This window comes from Neoarius graeffei, chromosome 26, assembly GCF_027579695.1.
Source record: "Neoarius graeffei isolate fNeoGra1 chromosome 26, fNeoGra1.pri, whole genome shotgun sequence".
Lineage (NCBI taxonomy): Eukaryota > Metazoa > Chordata > Actinopteri > Siluriformes > Ariidae > Neoarius > Neoarius graeffei.
The window spans coordinates 38,004,769-38,024,482 of NC_083594.1; the positions used below are offsets into that span (position 1 = coordinate 38,004,769).

At 41.3% G+C, this 19,714-nt stretch overlaps 1 protein-coding gene across 2 annotated transcripts in view; it reads left to right on the forward strand.

Moving 5' to 3' along the window:
- The window catches only part of pik3c2b (phosphatidylinositol-4-phosphate 3-kinase, catalytic subunit type 2 beta), a 143,217-nt gene that overhangs the window by 39,772 nt on the left and 83,731 nt on the right, over nt 1-19,714 (forward strand). For both annotated transcript variants that reach the window (XM_060910318.1, XM_060910319.1), the window contains exons 5-8: nt 6,516-6,636; nt 11,202-11,313; nt 14,349-14,428; nt 14,826-14,889. In XM_060910318.1, coding sequence (XP_060766301.1) covers nt 6,516-6,636; nt 11,202-11,313; nt 14,349-14,428; nt 14,826-14,889 — 377 coding nt within the window. The remainder of the gene's footprint in view (nt 1-6,515; nt 6,637-11,201; nt 11,314-14,348; nt 14,429-14,825; nt 14,890-19,714) is intronic.

The following is a 19,714-nucleotide window of genomic DNA, read 5'->3' on the forward strand; positions in this document are numbered from 1 at the left end:
GCTCATCTGCAGTTTGCTAAAGATCACGTGGACAAGCCAGAAGGCTATTGCAAAAATGTTTTGTGGACGGATGAGACCAAAATAGAACTTTTTGGTTTAAATGGGAAGTGTTATGTTTGGAGAAAGGAAAACACTGCATTCCAGCATAAGAACCTTATCCCATCTGTGAAACATGGCGGTGGTAGTATCATGGTTTAGGCCTATTTTGCTGCATCTGGGCCAGGGCAGCTTGCCATCATTGATGGAACAATGAATTCTGAATTATACCAGTGAATTATAAAGGAAAATATCAGGACATCTGTCCATGAACTGAATCTCAAGAGAAGGTGGGTCATGCAGCAAGACAACGACCCTAAGCACACAAGTCGCTCTACCAAATAATGGTAAAAGCAGAATAAAGTTCATGTTTTGGAATGGCCAAGTCAAAGTCCTGACCTTAATCCAATGGAAATGTTGTGGAAGGACCTGAAGTGAGCAGTTCATGTGAGGAAACCCACCAACATCCCAGAGTTGAAGCTGTTCTGTACGGAGGAATGGGCTAAAATTCCTCCAAGCTGGTGTGCAGGACTGATCAACAGTTACCGGAAACGTTTAGTTGCAGTTATTGCTGCACAAGGGGGTCACACCAGATACTGAAAGCAAAGGTTCACATACTTTTGCCACTTACAGATATGTAATATTGGCTCATTTTCCTCAATAAATAAATGACCAAGTACAACCCCGATTCCGAAAAAGTTGGGACAAAGTACAAATTGTAAATAAAAACAGAATGCAATGATCTGGATGTTTCAAAATTCCATATTTTATTCAGAATAGAACATAGATGACATATCAAATGTTTAAACTGAGAAAATGTATCATTTAAAGAGAAAAATTAGGTGATTTTAAATTTCATGACACCACCACATCTCAAAAAAGTTGGGACAAGGCCAAGTTTACCACTGTGAGACATCCCCTTTTCTCTTTACAACAGTCTATAAACGTCAGGGGACTGAGGAGACAAGTTGCTCAAGTTTAGGGATAAGAATGTTAACCCATTCTTGTCTAATGTAGGATTCTAGTTGCTCAACTGTCTTAGGTCTTTTTTTGTCGTATCTTCCGTTTTGATGCACCAAATGTTTTCTATGGGTGAAAGATCTGGACTGCAGCCTGGCCAGTTCAGTACCCGGACCCTTCTTCTACGCAGCCATGATGCTGTAATTGATGCAGTATATGGTTTGGCATTGTCATGTTGGAAAATGCAAGGTCTTCCCTGAAAGAGATGTCGTCTGGATGGGAGCATACAGTATGTTGCTCTAGAACCTGGATATACCTTTCAGCATTGATTGTGTCTTTCCAGATGTGTAAGCTGCCCATGCCACACGCACTAATGCAACCCCATACCATCAGAGATGCAGGCTTCTGAACCGAGCGCTGATAACAACTTGGGTCGTCCTTCTCCTCTTTAGTCTAAATGACACGGCGTCCCTGATTTCCATAAAGAACTTCAAATTTTGATTCGTCTGACCACAGAACAGTTTTCCACTTTGCCACAGTCCATTTTAAATGAGCCTTGGCCCAGAGAAGACGTCTGCGCTTCTGGATCATGTTTAGATACGGCTTCTTCTTTGAACTATAGAGTTTTAGCTGGCAACGGCGGATGGCACGGTGAATTGTGTTCACAGATGATGTTCTCTGGAAATATTCCTGAGCCATTTTGAGATTTCCAATACAGAAGCATGCCTGTATGTGATGCAGTGCCGTCTAAGGGCCCAAAGATCACGGGCACCCAGTACAGTTTTCCGGCCTTGACCCTTACGCACAGAGATTCTTCCAGATTATCTGAATCTTTTGATGATATTATGCACTGTAGATGATATGTTCAAACTCTTTGCAATTTTACACTGTCAAACTCCTTTCTGATATTGCTCCACTATTTGTCGGCACAGAATGAGGGGGATTGGTGATCCTCTTCCCATCTTTACTTCTGAGAGCCGCTGCCACTCCAAGATGCTGTTTTTATACCCAGTCATGTTAATGACCTATTGCCAATTGACCTAATGAGTTGCAATTTGGTCCTCCAGCTGTTCCTTTTTTGTACCTTTAACTTTTCCAGCCTCTTATTGCCCCTGTCCCAACGTTTTTGAGATGTGTTGCTGTCATGAAATTTCAAATGAGCCAGTATTTGGCATGAAATTTCAAAATGTCTCACTTTCGACATTTGATATGTTGTCTATGTTCTATTGTGAATACAATATCAGTTTTTTAGATTTGTAAATTATTGCATTCCGTTTTTATTTACAACTTGTACTTTGTCCCAACTTTTTTGGAATTGGGGTTGTATAATATTTTTGTCTCATTTGATTAACTGGGTTCTCTATTTCTACTTTTAGCACTTGTGTGAAAATCTGATGTTGTTTTAGGTCATATTTATGCAGAAATATAGAAAATTCTAAAGGGTTCACAAACTTTCAAGCACCACTGTATGTGTGAAGACATTGATATAAAATGGTTCTTTTCAAGTTTTCATGGACAGGGAAATCCTCATGACCTACGGTAACTTTCCTAAAACAAAGGTGGGTTCCCGCCCCCTTCATAAATTGCTGTGGTACAGTATTGAGGTATTTCACCTGACGTCACAGGGTCACGTGACGCCCCGGTGTCCGCCATTTTGAACGTCAAGCTACATACTAACGCTGCAGACAGAGAGGGAGAACCGGCTTGAAAAAAAACGTGTTACAGACACCTAGAATAGATTAATTTGTCAGTAAGCACTCTATAAATAACCATGGTGTTTGCTTGTTGTGCTGTGGGCTGCCACAACAGACACGGACAACGTGCAGGACGCTCCTTTTACCGGTTTCTAGTGATGGGAATTTCGGCTCTTTTTCGGGAGCCAGCTCTTTTGGCTCTTCTTACTATAAGGAGCCGGCTCTTTCGGCTCCCAAACTCGGCTCCCACCGAAGAGCCGGCTCCTGTCGTTCACTTCAAAGAGCCGGCTCTTTGAACTGGATCGTTCGCGACCGACACATCACTACCGGTTTACTACTGACCCAGACAAGAGGGATTACAGCTGTGAAGAGACAGGATTGGGATCCAACAGAGTACTCCAGACTTTGCAGTGATCATTTAATTTCAGGTTAGTTTATCAGTTAACGCAATTTTGATAAAATATTATAGCAAAAAGTAAATGGGTCAGTGTTAGTTAACCCATCTGAGCAGTGAAACAAGGCAGTGTTAATTTGTCTAGGGTTGCACGTAGCAGACATCAGACATAAAACGCAATAACAGAGGCTAGAAAGAAACGGGACACAGAAATAAACAGGGAAATTAAGTAAAAAGAAAGAAAGAGAAGAAAAAGAAAAAAAGAGCGCGGATCTCCAAACACATGAGAAGCCTATCTTACGCACATATCACGCGGACTCCACACCTCCACACATGCATTGCGTCTGAAGTCATAACTCGTCAGGGGAAATCATGTCCACATTTGCATGTTCAAAAAAACAACCTCGCGTCAACAATGATACCACACGCAAGAAAAAAAAAACAGTCAGGCTACTCAACAACCAACCTGGCAGCAGGAGTCGTTGTCATGTAAACACAACACTTCGGATATGCAAATGCTTCCCGTTACACATGATTGCTATGTCAATAAACATCATTTTGCCAATATTTTAGAGACCCCCCAACATTTCCCAAATCATGTTTTCAAAGGATCTCATGTCTGTTTCAGGGGATCTCAGATCCCCCGAGTAACAAGACAGTGTTGTGAACATAGCCTACCTTGTACCGTTTCAAACTGCTGGGGTCATCCTTCATCAAACTGTTGACTTCTGTCGACAACCTTGGCTCCATACCAAGGCTGGGTACAGTGTTTGTGATAAAAGACAGATCCAATTTAACACGAATCACAGCTTACTTTCTTGTTAAAATGTGCAAAGGTCTCCACCATCTCATACCGCCTTGCACTGAAGGACTTAAGCGTGCCGTCCAAAATGGCTGCGTCACTTGACTTGGTTACGTGGGTGAAATACCTCAATATGAGGAATAAAACACTTTGGGACATGCTGCTATTGGAAAGTAATCAGTGTTGGGGTTGGGTGGATCCAGGAGCCCTGTGGAATAAATTATATAATATATTTCCAAGATTCATGAAGTTATGAATTTCTGAATTTGTGGGAATCACAATTAAGTTGCTACTGACTAATAAGTGAACAAGCTCTCGTCATAAATGTTTACTTTAAAGTCGATAAATTGCATGTACTATTGTCTCTCTCTTTAGGTCCAGAGCAGCTTTTTCCATGATTCCTGATTCATGTTCATGCAAAAAGTTATCAGATTAACAATTTGGGTTCTGAAAATCCTATTGGTTAAATGCAATTATGGCTTTAATTTGATTTGATATTGTAATAGGTCATTGAAGCAGCTCTGGAAAATTGGCTTAGGTGCTGGATTGGAAAACCCATCTATACACTGCCATTGTTTCTCTGCCACTGACTTGATATTTTTGTGAGGACTCGAGTCTGGAGTATTAGATCCCTCAGTCTGCCTCTCGGGGGGGGAGTGTCAGTTCAATAGGCCTTGGGTTCATGATCTATAAAACTTGTCAAACTGGGTCTTTGTTTTATGTACATAGCTTGAAGGGCTGTGAACCATTTTTTTTTCCTCTTATGCACAGGACGAGAGAATCTCATCTGATAGACTGCAAGAGCTTTCACTTCTGAAACCTCTTAATGAAATTACAGTGAACATAAAGTGTGCCAGCCATCTGTTTTGTGTTTTCAATTAAAAAAGCCAGCTTTTCATTCAACCAGCTAAAAGGAGCACACACACACACACACACACACACACACACACACACACACACACACACACACACACACACACATATATATATATGTATATATGTACTGTACAAGCGGAGAAGACAGAGAGTAGGATTACAGTAAAGAAAGCCTGTGAAAAGAAGAAAGGGGAGTGGATAGTAAAAATTTTTTTTAATTTGTGCATCGAAATGCATTTTCCAGAGCTGGCCAGATGCAAGTATCAATTATTGCTTAAAGCGTTTGGCTTAAAGTGTTGCAGGTCACATGCAATTTCCAGCTGATTCTTTGGAAATGATAAAACCTGCTTGAATCTGATGTGAAATGATGCGTTTTATATACTGGACTGATGATGCACATTTTTGGCTTGAGACCCTCTGACTTGAAAAGCTCATACAAACAAGGGCATATTTACAGAAAGACAATCATACAATAATCAGATCAGCAAGCTTAAAGCATGTTATTTCGCTGTTAAATTGATTACAGCATGTTTTGGAACAGACACGTCTCTCTGTGAACTTGGCAATCCATCCTCCGCTCCCTTCCTGTCAGCGGAGTGTATTTGCTTCATGAGTCATGCCTGTGTTTACACGTGGAAGGTGGCCTTCCTGAATAAGCAGCAGCAAATCAAGGAACCTGTACATTTCTCTTTTAGTTTGCTTATCTCAGCCTGTATATCCATGGAATAGGTTTGGCCTTGGAGTTCCATAATACAGTTATTGTATTAACTCCACATGAGGTGTAAAAAAAAAAAAAAATTGGTGGCCTTTGCCCGATCGTGTAAGAATCAATGTTCGGAAAAAGTCACTTGTAGTTCCATTATTTAAAGAAAACTGTAGGATGTGGGAAAGAGGAAATTAGAGAATTTAAAAAAAAAAAGATAGAAAAAAGTTTGTCTGTCTAATCAAAGATATATAATAAGACAGATGGTCTGTCCATTCTGTTTTTATTTTCAATGAGAGAAAATGCTCAATTTTTTCATCCCAGAATTTTTATCCCCTGCTGGCCGAAAGGCCCGAAGAGGAATGATGTCATGGCAATGTCCGTCCATCCCAGGAAGGATACTCACCTTCCGAAATCAACTCCTCCCACAAATATTGGAGGAATTTCACGAAACTTGGCAAGATTCTTTGATATATGTTGTTAATACGCATATTGCAATTTCATTCAATTCAGTCGCAGTTTACCAGAGTTATGGCCTTATCGCATAGATATAGTTGCCAGCAGGGGATATTGTGCCTTCAGAGCACTCTTGTTCCTTGAGAGATATATTCACTGGCTTGTTTCAGGTTGCTGGCTAGCGGTTCCGTCTAAATGGAGCAGATGGTTAAGTGTGTGTGTGGACTGGAAGGGCCGTACATGTGTCACCAATTGGAACCTTCGATGTCGATTAAACGGAGTCTGTACTGCAGACCAGCATAATAGTCACTTCAAGCCAATTTATTTGTGTAGCTCTTTTAACGATTGAGTCATTGTTGCAAAGCAGTTTCACAGAAAAATAAAGACTTATAATTTTATTTCTAATAAATTTATTTATCCCTAATACCGCTTTATATACTTTCTAATCCCCCAGTCATGTTTGCCAGACACAATCACCCCCCCCCCCCCCCTTTTTCCCCTTCCTTCCCCCTGTCTGTTGATATGATATTGTGCAGTATTAGAAATCGGAACAGTTGAACCTTTTTATTGAATAATCCTTTGCTGGTTTCTCAGGTTCATCCACCATTGACCTGCTAATATACCAGACCTTGTGCTACGCCCATGACGACTTGGATCTTGTCGATGTTGATGACTACCTCATAAAAGTGTGTGGCCAGGCCGAGTATCTAAACAAGTAAGAGCTACACGTGATTTGCAGAACCAGCTTTACTTTGTATATTTCCGGAACTTGCCACTGCATTTTCTTTTCTCGGTTTTGAAAAGTGAAAGAATTTTGGTAGGGTTGCACAATATATTTGTTTTTAACAGATATTGCAGCATTGTCCTTGAATATTGCTGAAGCATGCAATAAAAATGAACAGTTGACTGATCTCAGAATTTCCAGGTAGTTTCTCTGATAAAGCATGGTATCGGTTTGCTAAAAAGAAAAACCATGACTGAAACTCCACCTCTACAACTGAAAGTAAACCCCCCCCCTAAAAAAAAAATCCTGCCACTTATTTTTATTCCCCGAGCTGGAGTTTCCACATCCACCGCCTTTTTGTCACCTTCCTATAATCCATTGACTCTTGCCTATGACTTCAGTGTGCTTCCTAGCTGTTTAATTCAAAGTAGAAGCTGCCAAGAACTCCAGCCTGAGTTCTTAGTCCTTCCCACAGGTTACAGTTTCACAATCACTCTTTACACCAGAGGTATTTATATAAAAAAAAAAAAGCAATGGCATCAGACAATAGGTAAATAAAAAAGAATCTTCTATAAAACTTTTCCTGTAGCTAGTCTCTGGTTCATGAGCTTCCTTCAGCTAAATCATCATCTTTCAGCTGTTCCCCTTATGGGTCGCCACAGCGGATCGTCTGCTTCCATCTCGTCCCAATTTATGATCCGCAAATTTGATTTGGCATAGGTTTAACACCGGATGCCCTTCCTGGTGCAACCCTCCCCAGTCTGTCTGGGGTTGGGACCGGCACTAAGAATACGCTGGGTGTTTTACCACGTCTTCAGACTATCAGTGGAAACAAGAGCACCTGGAAGAAACCCAAGCAGACATGGGGAGAACATACAAACTCAACCCAGAAAGGCTCCAATCGGTCACCAGACTTGAACCCAGAACCTTCTTGCTGTGAGATAGTAGTGCTAACCACTGTGTCTAAATCAGCTAAATAATTTCCATACATGCATGTGATAAGCTGCAACAAGCCTCAACACAGGATCTACAGAGGGTGCAATGGTTAAAAGCTTCTAAATGATGATTCTTACAGTTTTTGGCTCTGGTAAAGGTATTTTTTAAAGTTCTCTGTTTGGCCTGCTGAAATCCTTTGCTGAGTTTGCATTAGAGGGTGACACAGGAGTGGATTTCACTCCTGTCTCATTCCATTCCCATAAAAATGTTCAGTCCTGTCAATGGTGAAATTGACTCCCATCCCACGGGAATCCCACAGGAATCCTGGGACCCACAGGATTCCCGAAAAAATGTCAGCCTCTGGTAATTGAACCCCATGTCCAGAAAAGTTGGGCTATTTTCTAAAATGCAATAAAAACAAAAACCTGTGATTTATTAATTCACATGAACCTTTATTTAATTGACAAAAGTACAAAGAAAAGATTTTCAATAGTTTTACTGATCAACTAATTGTATTTTATAAATATAAACAAAGTTAGAATTTGATGCCTGTAACACACTCAAAAAAAAAAAGTTGGGACAGAGGCATAATTAACCCCGCCGACAGTAGTCGGAGGGGTTATTATTTTCACCTGCGTCAGTCTGTGTGTGTGTGTATCTGTCTGTCTGTCTGTCTGTCTGTCTGTGTGTCTGCAAGATATCTCAAGAACCAATGGATCGATTTGGACCAAATTTTGTACATGTGTTGCCAATCACCCAGGAAGGAAACCATTAAATTTTGGAGGTCAAAGGTCATGGCAGAACTTCGAAATTTTCGCCCAATGTATTTTAATAGGGAAAAGGCGGGGTTTGCACTCGTTAGAGTGTCCCTGTCTAGTTACCATTGTATTACATCACCTTTCCTTTTAATAACACTTTAATTGTATAGTATTTGAGTATACTAATTGTTGCAATTTTGCATTTGGAATTTTTGTCCATTTTTGCTTGATATGAGACTTCAGCTGCTCAACAGTCTGTGGTCACCATTGTCCGATTCTCTTCTCATGATGTGCCATATATTCTCAGTAGGAGAAAGATCTGGACTGGCATTAGGCCAGTCAAGCGCGCGCACACTGTTTACAAAGCCATGTTTTTGTAGCCTGTGCAGAATGAAACCTGGCGTTGTCCTGCTAAAATAAACATGGATTTCCTGGGAAGAGACTTGATGGCAACATGTCGCTCTAAAATCCAAATATATGTCTCTGTGTCAATGGTACCTTTACATACACATGCAGCTCACCCATGCCACGGGCACGGATGTGCCCCACACCATCACAGATGCTAGCTTTTGCACCTTGATGGTTGTGTACACCTTTGGCACCGAGAACTCGACCTTTTAGTTTTCCTGAAAACGAGCTGAAACGTGGACTCATAGCACATGATTCCACTGTCTTTCAGTCCATCTGAGATGAGTTTGGGCCCAGAGGAATCAGTGGCATTGCTGCATAGAATTGATGAATGGCTTCCTCCTTGCGTAATACAGTTTCAGGTTGCATTTCTGGACTGTGTTAAGTGACGTTGGTTTACCGAAGTACTACCAAGACCATGTGGCTATATTTGTCACATTAGGATGACTGTTTCTCAGGCAGTGCCGCCTGAGGACTCGACGGTCACACACATTCAGCAGTGCTTTCCAACCTTGCCCTTTAAACACTGAGATGTCTTAGAATTCCCTGAAACTTTTCACAATATTATGGACTGTGGATTTTGAAAGACCTAAATTCTCCGCAGTCTTGCATTGAGAAATGTTGTTTTTGAGTTGACTAACAATTCGCCAATGAATTTTGGCACAAAGCAGTGAGCCACGACCCATCCTTGCTTGCAAAGACTGAGCCTTTGGTGCATGCTCCTTTTATACCCAACCATGATGCCCTCACCCGTGACCAATTAACGTGCTTATTGTGGAATCTTCCAAAATGGTGTTCCTTGAACGTCCTATAAACTTTTCAGTCTTGTTTTGCCTCTGTCCCAACTTTTTTTTTTTTTGAGTATGTTGCAGGCATCAAATTTAAACTTTGTTTATATTTCCAAAATACAATTAAGTTGGTCAATAAAACTAATGAAAGTCTTTGTACTTTTGTCAGTTAAATAAAGGTTCACGTGAATTAACAAATCGCAGATTTTTTTTATTGCATTTTGGAAAATATTCCAACTTTTTCTGGAAATGTGGTTTGTACATTCAGGCCTTACCCAGTTTAGTGTACCACCCCTGCTCTGTACTATTGTCCGTTTAAGGTGTGGGCCAGCCTTTTAATACAGTGCAGGTCATTTCCCTGTACTGTGTGTAGCAAAATAGTGTGCCCCTAGCACATAGTGAACAATACAAATGGACAAAATGCCAGATTAAAGTTTGGCACCAGGCCATGCAGAGGCCTCTTATAATGCCTTTCCTTTATCATCATGGCATCCAGGCCTTTCTCCCTTTTCCCTCTGGCTATAATGCCCACCTCACACTGGGCATAGAGGCCTGGGCATCTAGCCCAGATCTCAGTGTTTAAAAAATAAATAAATAAAATAAAAACAAAACCCACACACGAAAGTATGTGCGTTGGGTTAGTCATGAAAAGTAGTTCCCAGACAATGTAACAAGTGGCATGCTATATAGGCAGTTTCTTTCCTTGACAGGGTTTGCTGCCAGCGCTGTGGCCGGAAGAAGGGGCGATTCCAAAAGAATAGCGTCTGCTTAGTGGTTTGTGGTACAAATAGCCTTGTCATTCAACTAAGGGCAGCTAAGAAGAAGAAGAAGAAAAGACTTGCCGTGCTTATTACTGTGGCTGCATAAAACCACAGTGGGTTTCCCCCAAAATGCGACAACCTCTAACAAGCTGTGTAATGCTTAATATGTTCTTATTTGCTCTGACTGGCTGATGGGAAGATCCGTGTGGTTCAGAGCAATGCCTGACTGCAATGTGTTACACAACTTGACAGCAAAGTAAATCAACCTGTCCTAGCGCATAGCGTACAATAGCAAGCAGTATGTGTGATTATGTGCAAGAGTTGGATGTTTTTGCTAAGGGTGCAGCTGGCCGGAAATGTGTCTCGTCTTGATAACCTTGAGCTTGGGCAAAGTGGGAGGGACTTCCTGTGTGTAGCGCTGTTATTATTCCACCAGTGTTGACAGAATCAACAGTAGCCTGCTTTTCATTGAGGTTAAACAATCAATTCTGGTTTTAACTGCTGGTAATAACCAACACTGGAATGTAGACAAACTTCAGCTATTGTAAAATGTTATAGTTCAGTGGCTGTGGATAGAGGAAACGCTGTAGCTTGTGGTTTTCAAACAACACAGATAAAATCATATTTCAACTGCGTTAATTTGAATAGCAAAGCAAGTTCTCGTCAAAGCCAAAGTTTTTAGAATTTTTATGATGTGTATCTGAAGCATCTCATTTAGTTATTTGTTTATTGATGTACCTGTATTTGTTTTAATTATTTATTCATGAAGAAATTATAGTGCCTTTTAGAAATGTTCTTGCCATGAAATAGCCTTAGGTGCTGACATGGCATTAAAAAAATTTTTTCACAAGGGACACACAAAGATTCAAAGAGCTGTTTTGGTTCTCTTTCTCTGTCACTCTCAGCTCTCAGACCTTGGCTGGACTTGAATATATCCAGCAGTGCCTGAAGTTTGATTGGGATGTCCAGCTTTTCCTCACCAAGAGAAGCTCTGTTAACATGGAGTTAGCCCGCACTGTGAGTACCACAACGCAACACATTTTCTTCAGCCCTGTGTTTGCACGAGAGCCATCACAGTATTGAAAAGATGGAATAGGGAGGCAAATAAGGTGTATGGGGGGTTTGAGCATGCCTGATAGATAGACACGCTTACTGAATCCAGATAGAAACTGCTGTAATATTCTAAAAATATTCTGTAATGATTACAAATCTACAAAAAAAACAACAAACAAAAAACTTGAAACAAAGTTCTTTCACAGCTGTGTAAGAACAGAACTTGTGATGGATGAATTAAAGGAAAATTCCAGGATTCCTTAGCCTTGGCCCTATTTTCCAGTCTCTTAAGGTTCATACAGATATGTACTGGGGGGAATATTTGAAATCAGTCCAGTATTGAGTTAGAACGCAAGGCTCAACATTAACTTTTAAATCCACTTGTCTTGGGGGAAAAGTGGGGGTAAATTTCCACTTTCCCCCTATTTTGTGAATACAACTTTCATCTCATCTCATTATCTCTAGCCGCTTTATCCTGTTCTACAGGGTTGCAGGCAAGCTGGAGCCTATCCCAGCTGACTACGGGCGAAAGGCGGGGTACACCCTGGACAAGTCGCCAGGTCATCACAGGGCTGACACATAGACACAGACAACCATTCACACTCACATTCACACCTACGGTCAATTTAGAGTCACCAGTTAGCCTAACCTGCATGTCTTTGGACTGTGGGGGAAACCGGACCACCCGGAGGAAACCCACGCGGACACGGGGAGAACATACAAACTCCGCACAGAAAGGCCCTCATCGGCCACGGGGCTCGAACCCGGACCTTCTTGCTGTGAGGCGACAGCGCTAACCACTACACCACCGTGCCGCCCTGAATACAACTTTATTTATTTATTTATTTATTTATTTTTTTTTTTAGGAAAACTATAGAATAGTTGTGAATTGCAACATAAAATGAAGATCACACATTGAATTGAAGTTTGGTTATTGATTGTTTTTTTTATTATTATTATTATTATTATTATTAATAAGTTTGGTTATTGGTTACTTTTTATGTGTAACGGACAATAATAATTTTATCCAAAATAGTTTTTCCTGCCCTAGTCAATTTATTTCCATTTGAACATACATGCAGCTGTTGTAAAGTTCGGTGTGTTTGTGTAGAACTCTGTCAGACTGTAGGTTCATTACTCGATAATGTAGAAATCATAAAACAGAAATCTATAACAAAGTTTGTATGAAGAAAACAATAGGGTGCCAAGACTTTTGAACAGTACGGTGTTTGAGAATATTTATCTCTTTTTTTTTTTTTTTATCATCCACCTCTAGGTTAAAAAAACAAACAAAAAAACCCCCCGCACTGCGTCATGACAAACAGGATAATGTTTGAGTTTAAAATTATTTAGTGTATAGGTTGTGGGTGTTTTATACAGGTCTGGCAACCTGTAACTGAATCAGTGCAGTTTTTTTTTAAAATAAACCTAGAGGTGAATGATAAAACAAAAAAAAAGATATATAAATATTTTGCACAGGACTGTGTTCCTCTGATAACAGAAACAAAGCTCCAGCTCTCTCTGCTCTTAATCTGTTCTGTTCTTTCAGGATTTATTGCGCATGTCGCTCCTTGTTGAGGTTTTTTTAATTTTTATTTTTTTAATGCCCGAGTTGTTTGATTTTCTGTGAAGCCGCTTCCTTATTCGACACAGAAAACCCAGATTGGTTTCAAACACCTTTCATGAAGGAGCTAACTCGAATGTGAGCAGAAAAAAATAAAACGAGATTCTTAAGCAAACTCTTCCATACTCACTTCCGACTTTTGTTTTTGTAAAATACATTTTAAATACAATCATGAGTTTCTCTGGAGTTTTCAGGTTGAGCTCCTCTTGTCGCATTCTTTAATCACTCATTTCCTCGTTGTTCTTGAAGCATTTGCTTCTATTTGATAACATTTTTCTTGATAGCGGGGAGACGGTAATGCCTTTTATCTATTTCTCTGTTTGAACAAGCAAAAACAGCGCAAAAATTAACCATATTGAAGACAGATTAAGCCTTGCTCGTATGAAAGACGGTGTCTGTTTGACCCCAACTGTAATTGATGCGTGATGTCATGCACAAGGGGTCTATAAACAGTATGTGTACCATACTACAACAGCGGGGGTATACAAAATAACTTGCAAATCAGTAAATGAAACCAAGACTAAGAAAACAGCCAAGACGTAATGGCGGATACATAGTCAGGGACGCTTTTAGGAACTGAAATAAAAGATCAAAAAGCCTAATTTTTGTGGTGCTAGTTCGTAATATATGCTCATTCCAACTTGCCCGTCACACATGTTGGGAACATATCCCAGTTGCCCAAATGTGTGTTTCACTTGCCCCGGGCAATTGGGCAGTCCTTAATGTCAAGCCCTGGAACACTTTAATCAGCAACCACAAAATGCCTGGACAACATAATTCTATAGGGCAAACATTCGTGTCAAAGTAAAGTGCTTGTTTGCGCCACTCACAGGCTCATAATATTGTTATAAGTGTCTGACAACATGGAAAGGATCCCAACAGAGATGCATCCGTGTCTGTTTATCTCAATAACTGGAAAGAAACTGTAGAAAATGGCTGTACGCTCTATACCCTTCTTCCAGTCTCTGACACAATGCACCATTCAGCGCCTGTAGTCGGTTATCACGTGGGGGATGTTTCCTGATGTATGCAAAAGGAGATGTCACACAGAATTTGTGAAGTATACACTTTCCCTTACGGTACTTGTTCGCTATCGGTCTCATGCCGGTATTTAGCCTTAGATGGAGTTTACCACCCTCTTTGGGCTGCATTCCCAAACAACCCGACTCCGAGAAGTCCGCGTCCCCGGCGGGGCGGGGGCCGTTACCGGCCTCACACCGTCCACGGGCTGAGCCTCCATCAGAAGGACTCAGGCCCCCGGCCCGCGCCGGGAGATGCGGGCTTCCGTACGCCACATTTCCCCTGTATTTCCAAAGTAATGTAATGAAAATCATCTAATAGGAGGATGATTTTTTTTTTTTTATTGTTACTGCAGGAAGAGGATGACGAGACGCCATCCTCCCTGAACCACAGCATCTTGCTGCAGGAGAGGCCCATCAAGCAGACTGTGACAAGGTGAGGGAAGGAAGAAGGATCAATAATTTAAGGAAAAAAAAAACATGCTTATGGCTTTCAAGTGGTGCAACAGAAAAGCACTCTCCCTATATTCAAGAGGTTGTGAGTTTGAGTTCCAGTGAGGCCAGTGCCATCTGTGGCCGTCAGCCAACAGAGCCAAATTTGCCATGTATTGGCCATGCTGTCTGGGTGGGATGGCGCTCTCTAATCACAGTGACACAAGCCAATCGTGGGTATCTGTGAGCGTATACATGAGGAGGAGTGCAGATAGTGATTTCCTCTGAGAGTGCAAGCTGCCTCGTGGGTGGGAACTGAAAAATGATCAAATCTGGGTGAAAATGTAGGGGTCTAAAAGTCATCGTTGTATCTAACATCTGACTTTGGTTCTTTTTCACAGGGAGGCACTAACTTTGCTCCTGGACACCTTTCATAATGAGGCAGAATCCTTCGTATTATCAGAGGTAGGATAAGTTTGGATTCATGTCAAAACTCACTGCTGGTCTCAAATCCATGTGGATCAATTGAAGCCACTCCTGGAATGCGAATGATCTGATTCTCTATCAGCAGGTTTTTCAGTGCAAGTAGAGCTGTTCGAAATACCCATAGAACTCAAATCTGCTCAAGCCTGATTCACCAGAAGACAATCAGTTTCTTAGAACACCAGCTCTCGGCACTTTTGGACCAAATAGTTCTAGGGACTCACTGAGACAAACTACCCCCTGGGGAACCCCCCTGAGAGCTAGATACCTTCAGGGGCTTTTTTCTGTCTGCATTTGCATCACCAGTAGGAACGCTGAAGTAACGTAAGCTGTCCGACAGTTGCTATAGCGACATGACTAGTTTGTTTTCATAGAAAATTTGCATCTTATCCACCAATATTCTTGTTTTGCTGTGAAAACTGCAAACTAGTAACATTAGGATTTAAACTTGTTCACTTTTGTGTGTCGTGTTTCGGTTGCGTTTCTATAGAAATGGAACATTCCACTGTGCTGTAGAATGGGGGAGACCAGGAAATGTTATGTGCTGACAGTAAATTCTTTATTTTACATTACAAAGAGCAACTTCATGGTGGAAAATATGCTCAATAAAGCCTGGACTTCACTGTTGGTCCATTTGTCTGTGGCGTGTTTGTGTTTGGTTTTTTTTAATAATTAAAAGCTAATGTTAAGAGCTGTAGACTAATGTTTTACACAGATTTTGAAAATTGGTGGTTGCTGGTGCTGCATAATGCAGCCTGCATTGTTTCATGAGTTCAACCCATCATCTGGACCAGTCAGCTTCACTCATGGTTCCTCTGTGCTGGGAGAGTACCTACCCTGAAGCAGGAGCTAAAAAAGTCCCTCAAAATGACTTTCTAAGAACTGTAATCGTTCTCAGTTCCTGTAGTGCAGACTCTCAAAAAAGGGGGAACAACTTCTTCCAACACTTCTAAAAACTATAAAAAGTTCCTCCAATCTGAAACGGCCTTCTGATACAGTGCCGATTGCAAGCCGAAGCAGGTTTATATTGGTGTGCCCGTTTTAAAACGTTATTATTCTCTGCGTGATTACATTAAGTCAGGTTTATTTTTATAGCACTTTTAACAGTAGACATTGTCGCAAAGCAGCTTTACAGAATTTTAGTGACTTTAAACATGAGCTAATCCCTAGTCTATCCCCAATGAGCAAGCCTATGGCGATGGTGGCAACCCTCAGAAGACATGAGGAAGAAACCTCGAGAGGAACCAGACTCAAAAAGGGAACCCATCCTCATTTGGGTGATAACAGATAGCGTGATGATAACATTTTAACATGAAGTCTGTTTTGTTGAAGTTATAAACTGTTCATTGATGGAAACTTAAGTGCAAAACTGTTCATGGCAACTGCAGTCCTAAAGTTAGCAAATCAACTGTAGTCCTCAGCCATAAAAGCATTACTGTAAGTGTCCAGCACCATCTTCCAAGTGCAACTTTCGACTGTCTGTATGGGGCCGTCCTGTACAAGAGCGATGTGATGAGACTTCAACCAGACGTAGGGCATCAGGATGGATCAGGCGAGTCAGAGGAGTAGAAGAGGTCAGCATCTCGATCTCAGGATTGACATATATCGGGTGGGCAGAAAAAAGTGATACCCCTGTTTAATCAAGAATAACTCAAAAACTAGGCTATGCATACAAACTAAATTTGGTACATGTCATGAGCAGCTAGTTTTAGTCAAGTGGTGAAATTTTCAGCCAAAAATATTCATTAACACAGGAATAATGAAGAAATACAAAATTCAGGTAAAAAAAATGCAATGCCAGACGTTGACTTATTATTTACTTACCATGGCTTTAATCGAGAAGATGGTCGATATGGCCTCCATCCTCAGAATCAACCAATCGAAGTCTCTTTTTCCAGGAAGATATGGACTTTCGAATTTCAGCAACTGATATTTCATCCCACTTTTCTATTATCTTGTCCTTCAGTTCCTGTTCTGTGAACTTTTCCGTCCTTCCGGCATAAACTTTTTCGGATAACGAATCCCAAACACTGTAGTCCAGGGGTCTTCAATCCTATCCACAAAGGGCCAGTGTGGCTGCAGGCTTTCATTCCAACCAAGCAGGAGCTACACCTGATTTCACTTGTTTAATCATTTCACCCTCGTCTCCAGTCAACAATCAAGTGAGCCTCCAATTTGGCTGTAATGAAAGCCTGCAGCTACACTGGCCCTTTGCGGATAGGATTGAAGACCCCTGCTGTAGTCCACTGGATTCAAGTCAGGTGACTGTGGGGGCCACTCATCCTTTTTTATGAACATTGGAGTGTTCTGTTCTAGATATTCCTGGGTAACGCGGCTTGTATGCGAGGTGGCCCCATCCTGCTGAAAAATGTACTTGTCGTCTGGATAGAGTTGTCTGCAATCCAGCAGAAGTCCGTTTTCCAACAGCTGCATGTAAGATTGAGAGTTCACCTTCACTTTGTTCATATCGATAAAGTGGATGTTAGTTCTTCCATTCCAAGACACACCAGCCGACACCATGACTTTCTTGGTAAACCTTGAAGTTTCATGGTAGAGTCTTGTGGGAGGAATGTCATTCTTCTTTCTTCCATAAACCCTATCGTTCTGTCTATTGTGTGCAACTTCGTACGTAAAATCCTTTTCATCCTTAAACACCATCCGTCTTACATCCTTGGCTGAATACCTGTCGTTTAAATTCCGGCTGCGAGTCTTTCGCTTCTGTTTCACGTTAGTATCACGTCTTGAAACCCTGATTCTCTTGAATGGTTTCAAATTAAGTTCCTTGGTAATGGTTCTAACAGAAGTACGACTGATGTTCAAATCGGGCGCAATTTGTCTTTGAGATTTATGTGACCCTGGCTGGTCCTCCTGGGATGCGATGAGCTCCTCAACTCGGGCCTTGTTATCATCAGTTGTAGCTGTTCGAGGTCGTCCACTGCCTGGCTTCCTATCTGTGGAACCAGTTTCTTTAATTCTTTTAATCCACCTGTTAAGAGTAGCAATGCTCCACTGTTTCCTAGGGAACTCCTTTATTAGCCGCTTAGCACCCCAGCCTTTCTCTTCCACACAGGCCTTAACAACAGCTTTATCTTCACTCAAAACCATGACTTCTCTCAAGGGCTTTACAAAATCAAATGCTCCAAAACCAGGCTGTTCAGAATGTTTAGGTTATAGGGACTGCCACGCGCAGACGTTACGTCATCAGGCAGCAGACGCACTGGTAGATGCACTGGATGACACAATAAGAACGTCTGGCATTGCATTTTTTTACCTGAATTTTGTATTTCCTCATTATTCCTGCGTTAATGAATATTTTTGGCTGAAAATTTCACCACTTGACTAAAACTAGCTGCTCATGACATGTACCAAATTTAGTTTGTATGCATAGCCTAGTTTTTGAGTTATTCTTGATTAAACAGGGGTATCACTTTTTTCTGCCCACCCGATATAACTCAGAGGGACAGACAGGGTGGTGGTGGGGGGGGGGGAAGAAAACACATGTTGGGTATGCCCAATGTCACCTGATGAGTAAGAACAGTATACGTTTTGCGCTGAGTGCAAGCAGTTCATTATTGCAGTTCTACCATATACTAACAGTTAAATCACAGGGACTTGTATGGCAGACAATCTCCATAAACGGATTTATAAAAACTAATGTATAATTGTTCATATGGCGTCATATTTTATGGGAAGACATTCATGTAGCATTTTTGGAAGGAGTCTCCAGTGTCAGCACTTTCAGAGGTAAAATAAGTGGTGTGATGTTGATGCCCCCCCCCCCCCCCCCCCCCCCCAAAAAAAAATGGTTAATGGCAAAAAAAGTGGGGACCAACAGTATACAAATCAGAATATATAATGAAGGATTTGTATTATAGGTGCAAGTGGTGTGTGTTTAATGTATATACTAGTGCAGTGTTTCTCAACCACTGGGCCGCGAAGCGCCATCAGTGAGCCGCGATTTTTTTTTTTCTTCCCCCCAAGTTGAAGCTAATTTTTACTCGTAGTAGGGTACAATTGCTGGGTTGCATTTGATGTCGCATCCGCCTCATTAAGCTACGGTCACACTACAGCTCGCGATGCTTTGCGACGGGTTATCGATGAAAAATGAGGCATTTTGATGGCGATATACAGTACACGTGAGCTAAAAGTCGTAGTCACACAGTAGGTGAACGCTTGACTGTCGCGCCTTTGCACGCTTGAGTCTGGCACAGCTCGAGCGGCCGCATGCGCTCACGGAGAGCGTTGTGCATGCGCTTGGGACCCGGTCGTTATAGGAAACGCCTGACGCTGATTTGAGCGCAATAAGCACAGATACGGAAGCTGTTTTCACAGAGGCTTTGCGAAGTATTATCATCATCACGGTCACATTTGTTTCGAGCCATGTTTATAACACTGTTTAAATATGCTGATTTTATGATTCTGCTTTTGTAAAAAAAACAAAAACAAAAAAAACCCACACACACACTTGGAAGATGGCTGTGGACACTTACAGTAATGCATTTATGGCTGAGGACCGCAGTTGTCGTGAAGAGTTTTGCACTCAAGTTTCCATCACTGAACAGTTTATAACGTCAACAAAACAGACTTCATGTTAAAACTATAATGATTTTTCTGGTTACACAGTTATACTTTGTGACTCTATAAGACACTGGTTATAGAAGTGAGTTATTTATAATCACATTATCTGTCATCACCCAAATGAGGATGGGTTCCCTTTTGAGTCTGGTTCCTCTCGAGGTTTCTTCCTCATGTCTTCTGAGGGAGTTTTTCCTTGCCACCATCACCACAGGCTTGCTCATTAGTGATA